The sequence below is a fragment of the Panthera uncia genome, assembly GCF_023721935.1.
Source record: "Panthera uncia isolate 11264 chromosome E2 unlocalized genomic scaffold, Puncia_PCG_1.0 HiC_scaffold_19, whole genome shotgun sequence".
Taxonomy (NCBI): Eukaryota; Metazoa; Chordata; class Mammalia; order Carnivora; family Felidae; genus Panthera; species Panthera uncia.
Window position 1 is genome coordinate 8,893,200 of NW_026057588.1, and position 6,746 is coordinate 8,899,945.

At 57.1% G+C, this 6,746-nt stretch overlaps 1 protein-coding gene across 1 annotated transcript; it reads right to left on the bottom strand.

Moving 5' to 3' along the window:
* Nucleotides 1-3,457: 3,457 nt before the first annotated feature.
* LOC125915686 (cone-rod homeobox protein) lies at nt 3,458-6,494 on the bottom strand. The gene is made up of 3 exons (XM_049621634.1): nt 6,395-6,494; nt 5,358-5,509; nt 3,458-4,197 (listed from the first exon to the last, which is right to left on the bottom strand). The coding sequence occupies exons 1-3, from the start codon at nt 6,492-6,494 to the stop codon at nt 3,550-3,552; spliced, it is 900 nt and encodes a 299-aa protein (XP_049477591.1). The 3' UTR covers nt 3,458-3,549.
* Nucleotides 6,495-6,746: the final 252 nt, after the last annotated feature.

Consider the following 6,746-nt stretch of genomic DNA (forward strand, 5'->3'; position numbering starts at 1 on the left):
CGTGGGGGTGAGAAGAGAGACAGACACACACCTGAGGGGACAGAGGAAGGAAGGATGAGGGAGGACCACAGTCGGAGGGGAGGGGAGAAAAGCCAGGGGGTCCCAGAGGGTCCAGCAAGATGAATATAAATCCCAGCCCTACCTCTTCGTATTTGTGAGATCCTAGGCAGGTCGCCTGACCTCCCACTGCCTCGATTTTCTCATCTGTGAAAGGGGGATGGTCACAGCACCGTCGGATACGAACAGCACCTCTCGGGTGGATCATCTCTGAGAATTAAAAGAGTTTGGACTGGCTTTCTCCAGGGTCTGGCACATAGTGTGTGCTCAGTGGGTTTTTCCTTTTTCCTTCCAATTTATCGACGTATCGTTTATATGGTATAAAATTGGCTCATTTTAACAGTACGGTTTGAGGCATTTGGACGATCATATAGAGTCATGGAACCACTACTCTTATCAAGACGTAGAATATTCCCCCGGGGCGCCTGGGTGGCTCAGTGGGTTAAGCGTCTGACTTCGGCTCAGGTCATGATCTCGAGGTTGGTGAGTTCAAGCCCCGCATTGCCGGGCTCTACGCTGACCGCTCAGAGCCTGGAGCCCGCTTCGGAATCTGTGTCTCCCTCTCTCTCTGCCCCTCTCCCACTCATGCTCTGTCTCTCCTAAAAATAAACATTATAAATAAATAAACGAACAAACAAATAAACGGAACCGTACAATATGTGGCCTCTTGTGTCTACACGGCCTCTTCTGTGAATGTACTTAAAACCACCGAACTGCACGCTTTTAAGATGACAATAATGGTCAGTTTCATGTGCTGGATATTTTAGCAGAAAAATAAATGTTTATTGGACGCTCACCAGGTACTTGGTATAATGATCTCGTCTCATTCTCTCGAGGTAGGTCTTCTCAGTGTTACAGGCGGGGAAACTGAGGCGGGGAGAAATGCCCAGGGTCACGTGACCAGAAGTGGCTGACCCCGGCTTGGACGGCAAGTCTGTCTGTCCCCACCACCCCTGGGTCCCCTCCCCAGGGACCCACAACACACACATCCTAACCTGGGACTCAGGGATTGAGAACAGGGGCAGACAGTGGTGCTTTACAGTTGGAGAGACAGAAAGCTGGGGACAAAAAAGAAAAGAAAGAGAAAAGCAGAGATGAGAGGGACATGGCTGGGGCGGGGGGCGGGGGGGGAGGACCTGAAGGTGGCTGATAGGGAGGGCTTGAATCTTTACATGGGCCACCAAGGCAGGAAGCATGGCCATCCCCCCCTCCCTCGCAGAGGGGGATGGGGGGGGTTGGTGCCCAGGGAGGTCACAGCAGGTGGGAGAAGCTAGCCGTCTGGAGTCCACATCCCTGCTTAATTGGCTTTAGGGAGAAACCGAGGAAAAGTCGGCGACCAGACTGAGACAGCACGTGGACAGATCCATGACCCCAGAGATACAGGTCGGGGAGAGAGGGAAAGGACAGGGCAACCCCTGTCTCCACCGCCCCGCCCCACCCCCACGCCGCCTGCCCCTTCACAGAAATTTTTTAAAAAATCACCCAGACTTCAAGCGAGAGTCAACATTTTAATTGTTGTCGCTCCGTGAGTGGCTTTTCGGGAAGGGGACTGGAGTTCCAGTGAGTGGAAAAAGGGATACAGAATGAGGGGGCCTCCTGACCTCTCAGCCCCAGTTAGCCTGTGTCTGTGGCCCCCAGCCCCTACCCCTCTGTGTATCCTTTGTGCCCCAGGCTAGACTCTGAGCCAGTCCCGGGGGTCTAATGGCCCAGAGGCCAGTGTGGCCCAGGCCCCTGAGAGACGTTCACATGGTGTGCTGAGTAATCCAGCTTTGTGGCCTCTAGTGACCCCAGTGTGCAGGGGTCTCGGGGGTCTAGGCTGTGCGCACCTGTCCTGGCTTGGACCCAGAAAACTCATCTGAGCTCCACCCCCCCCAGCCTCTCTGCACACCGTGCCCGCCTCCTGACACCCCTTCCTGCACCAGGGGCCTGGGGCCAGCTCCTACCGGCTCGTGAGCCCAGATGGCATGCGTCCCGCTCTGGGTCCGCGAGCCCAGACTGGCGCCTTGAAATCAGCCGTAGTGGGAGGACTCATACCACGGAAACCGGCCGGCGAGGCACCTGGGAGATTCTCCGCCCTTCCTACTTCCTCCCACCCTGTGCCTCGTGCAACCCACCGGTGAAAGGCTCGTGGCTGCCGATCACCCCGGCCGAAAAAAACGAAAGGGAAATTCGGACTGAGGAAGCAAGGCCAACGCGCCAAACTCCCACGAGTGTCAAAACGCCTGACTCCTTCTCAGAATTCTCCCAGTGCTGCTCTCGGACGCTGTGGGTCGGGAAGAAATGCAGCGCTGCCCCAGGAAAACTTCCTCGGGCCAGGCTCTCTCGTCCGGGCCCACCCAAAACAGACTCTAAGAGAGGGACTGTGTATCTGAAGCGTGGGACTTCCTCCTAATCCGTTTATCCCCCCTCCACCCCCACGTTTAACAGACGGGAAGCCCGCCACCTGCTCTTTCTTCCTGAAACACCCACAGCTGTAGTTAGGACACCCCATGCAATACCAAAACTCCTCCGATGTTTGGGTGAAAGTCACCTTTAGAAAATCCTGACACAGGGGCGCCTGGGCGACCCAGTCAGCGGAGCATCCGACTCGGTTTCGGCTCAGGTCACGATCCCAGGGTGATGGGATCGAGCCCCGCGGGGAACAAGGAGCCGGCTTGGGATTCTCTCTCTCTCTCCCCTTCCGTCTGCCCCTCCCCTGCTCGCTTGCTCTCTCTCTCTCTCTAAAATAAAATTTAAAAATCCTAAAACAAAAGGGTTAAAAGGAGACAGGAAACAGGCGACTTGCCTTCCATTCTCCCACCAAATATGCCCATTCTCAATGTCCGAAAGACTGTGTGAATGATGACACAGTCATCATTAGTTAAGAAACTAACAAGAAAAAAAATAGATCGATAGATCAAACAGCCCCCTAAACCTACCAGGTAAACCCAAGGTTTGTGAAATCTGCCAAATGGATGTTTTTAATTTAACCATACAACTGGCCTAAGCTTCCATGGTGGGGCTTCTTAAAGTCTGTCTTTGGATTTTCTAGAAGGATCTCTAGCCATATGCTAAGGAAGTGTCCCACACAGAAGGTACAGAACTGAGCCTCCCTCCCTGGGTGGTCGCGGGCCTCTTGATTCTGACCTCACCAGTACCCGTCCCCCCCTCCCCCGCCCCCCTTGCCAAATCAACCGCCGAGTGCGTTTGAATTTCGTCTCGGGGCGAAATTCTCACCAAGAGAATTTCTGGAGTCTGGGGCTCGTGGTTTCAAAAGGCAGCTAGAATCCACGCGAGCCGGGGCTGGGTTGAGGGTTACTAAGACCTACTGAAGTGTGCCCCTCGCCCCCACCCCTGCCCCCGGAGAGCGAGGAGACCCTCCCGGGAGGAGGGGGTGGGCCGTGGCCAGTGAGCCCTGCGCACGAAGCCAGAGAGGCCCCAACCTCCGCCCTGCTTCCCCAGGGACACCCTCCCGGGGCCGGTTCAGACGAGGCGCGGAGACAGAGCTGGCTTCTACAAGATCTGAAACTTCCAGGCACTCTGATCCTTGTAGTCCAGGGGGTCCGTGGGGTTGTAGGTGAATTTCCAGGTGCCTGTGGGGTCCCTGAATTCCAAGCTGTCCACGGGGCTGTAGGGACCGTAGCTCTGGCCTGACAGGGAGGTGGGGGACTGGGCCAGGGAGGGGCCCACGGAGGGCCCGGAGAGGGGGCTGAGGGCCGGGCCCCCCAGCTGGGGCACCATGGGGGAAAGATAAGGATCCAGGCCACTGAAATAGGAGCTCGGAGACCCGTAGGCCGAGGGGGAAGAGCAGAAAGCAGAGGCAGGGGTGTAGGTCATGGCGTAGGGCGCGGAGGTCAGAGGGGGCCCGGCCGCCACCAGCCCCGCCCGCTGGGCCTCGGGCAGAGGGGACTCCGAGGCGGGACTCCAGATGGACACCGTGGCCACGGCCGAGGTGGGGGAGACCGAGGGGCCGGGTAGAGGGGGGCTGTAGGAGTCTGAGATGCCCAGGGGATCTGGACAGACGTCCGAGGAGGATCTTGGCGACATGCCTGCCTTCCGCTTGGCCGGTCGAGCCTTGGTTTGTGCCCCAGGGGGCTGTGGCTGCTGCTTCTGCTGCTGACGCTGCTGGCGGCATTTGGCCCTGCGGTTCTTGAACCAAACCTGGGGGGGGGGGGAGGGGGGGGGGGGGGGGGGGGGAGCCCCGGAGAGTCACAACCCCCCGGTCCGGCAGTCGGTTGCCGGGACACTCTATCCATCCATCCGACCGCCCGTCTGTCCGTCCATCCAATCATACACACACACACACACACACACGATCGTACAAACACACACATACACACTTATCCATCCGTCCATTCCATCACAAACATGCGTGAACTCTGGGGATACGTCCGTGGAGCTGACATTCTTGTTGAGAGTGACAGATGATAGATAAACAGTAGGTAAGTACATTGCATGGCATTCTAGAACCTTCTAGAAGGTGATAGACACTATGGAAGAACCAACTGAGCGGGAGGAGGGGACAGTAGCATGGGGAGGGCGAGGGACATTGTGACTTTACTTTTTTTTTTTTAATGTTTATTTATTTTTAGGAGACAGAGAGACAGAGTGTGAGTGAGGGGGAGGGGCAGAGCGAGAGAGGGAGACACAGGATCCAAAGCGGGCTCCAGGCTCCGAGCTGTCAGCACCGAGCCCGACGCGGGGCTCGAACTCACACACTGTGACATCATGACCTGAACCGAAGCCGGACGCTTAACCAAGTGAGCCACCCAGGCGCCCCTAAACATTGCAACCTGAAATGCGAGAGTCCGTCTAGGTCTCACTGACGGACATGGTGACCTGATTGGTTGATAAGCAGAGACTTAAAGTGATGGGGAAGAAACCTCCCAGGTTGGTGGGGGGGGGGGCGCCTGGGTCCAGCTTCAGCTCAGATCATCATCTCGCGGTTTGTGAGTTTGAGCCTCCCATCAGGCTCTCTGCTGTCAGCGCGGAGCCTGCTTCGGAGCCTCTGTCCCCCTCTCTCTCCACCCCTCCCTGGCTCGCGCTTTCTCAAAAATAAATAAACATTAAAAAAAAAAAAAAAACGTCCAGGTAGAGGGAACAGCAGGTGCAAAGGGCCTGTGGCCAGAGTGTGCATGGCAGGAGTGCTGGGGGAAGCAGCAGCAAGGAGGGTGGAGGGAAGGGTAAGAAAAATGGGGGAGAAGGGTTATGAGGGCTCGTTATGACTTTGACTCCCCGACTCCCCCCTTCTCCCTTCACGCTTGGGTCCCAGGAAGGGCTGGGGCTCCGGGTGGGGGAGGGGGGCGGCCAGAACATCCCACCTGAACCCTGGACTCCGGCAGGTTGATCTTCAGAGCCACCTCCTCGCGAGCATACACATCCGGGTACTGAGTCTTGGCAAACAGGGCCTCCAGCTCCTCCAGCTGGCTCCGGGTGAAGGTGGTCCGCTCCCGCCGCTGCTTTCTGGGGGCGCCTACAGCCGAGACGGGGCAGCGGGGCCGTCAGGTGACCTGGGCCCCCCCGTTCTCTTCGTCCGCCTGTGGGAGGCCCTGAGGCTGCCAAGAAGCCCTTTCTGGGTGCTCGTCTGGCCCAAAGAAGGGCGCGCCCATTCCCTGACCTTGTAGACCTCACGCCGTCCCCCCGGGAAATGGGGCTCCTCTTTGCCTGTTATCTCGGGGCTCCTGCCTCACCCCAACAACTGGCTGTAGCCCTGGAAGGAGGTGTATCCCCCTTTCTAACATTTCTCATGCACTTGGGGCGCCCGGGTGGCTCAGTCCGTGAAGCGTCCAACTCCAGCTCAGGTCATGGTCTCACGGTCTGTGGGTTCGAGCCCCGGCGTCGGGCTCTGAGCTGACGGCTCGGAGCCTGGAGCCCGCTCCGGATTCCGGGTCTCCCTCGCTCTCTCTCTGCCCCTCCCCTGCTCACACTGCGTGTCTCTCTCTCTCTCTCTCTCTCTCTCTCTCTCTCAAAAATAAATCAATGTTAAAAAAATTTAATAATAAAAATAATAAAATAATTAAAAAATAATAAAATTTAATATAAAATTTAATAAAAAATTTAATAATAATAAAATAAAACAACAAAATTTCCGATGCGCTGAGACACGTTCAGGGAAAACATTCCACCACTTGGGAGTGTATAAAACTGCCAGGTTGGGCTAGAGGGCGCCACATCCGAAAATGCCATGACCGTCCAACGGGCTCCGATGCCCCGAAGTCTGGCGCTTGCAAATGACCACAGACAGCTGATGCGTGGCTCTGAGGTCGCCCCGGGAAGTCCCCCATCTTCTTCTCCCTGAGGACGAAGGACCCCAGGGACCACCGAGAGCTGGGCTGGCCAGGAGAAGGACCGTACTCACTTGGGTACGACACTGCTTGGTGCATCAGATCCACACTGGGACCACTCAGGGCCAAGGCATTGACCGAGTAGTGGGGCCCCGGGTTCATATACGCCATCATGATCTTCGGGGACACTGCGGCCCAGGTCTGCGGGCCTGCAAGAGGAGACGGGGCGTTCAGACACTCCCCCCACCCAGTTAAAAAGGAGGTGGGGGCGCGCCTGAGTGGCTCAGTCGGTGAAGCGTCAGACTTCGACTCAGGTCACGATCTCGTGGTCCGTGAGTTCCAGCCCCGCGTCGGGCTCTGGGCTGACGGCTCGGAGCCCGGAACCTGCTTCGGAGTCTGTGTCTCCCTCTCTCTCTCTCTCTCTGC

What these genes read in the sequence shown, in the direction of transcription:
- LOC125915686 (XM_049621634.1), bottom strand. Translation starts at nt 6,494, where the DNA reads ATGATGGCGTATATGAACCCGGGGCCCCACTACTCGGTCAATGCCTTG. An exon ending in CCAAGCAGTGTCGTACCCAA is followed by an intron (nt 5,510 to 6,394) that starts GTGAGTACGGTC and finishes TCTCGGCTGTAG; the next exon opens with GCGCCCCCAGAAAGCAGCGG. An exon ending in TGCCGGAGTCCAGGGTTCAG is followed by an intron (nt 4,198 to 5,357) that starts GTGGGATGTTCT and finishes CCCCCCCCCCAG; the next exon opens with GTTTGGTTCAAGAACCGCAG.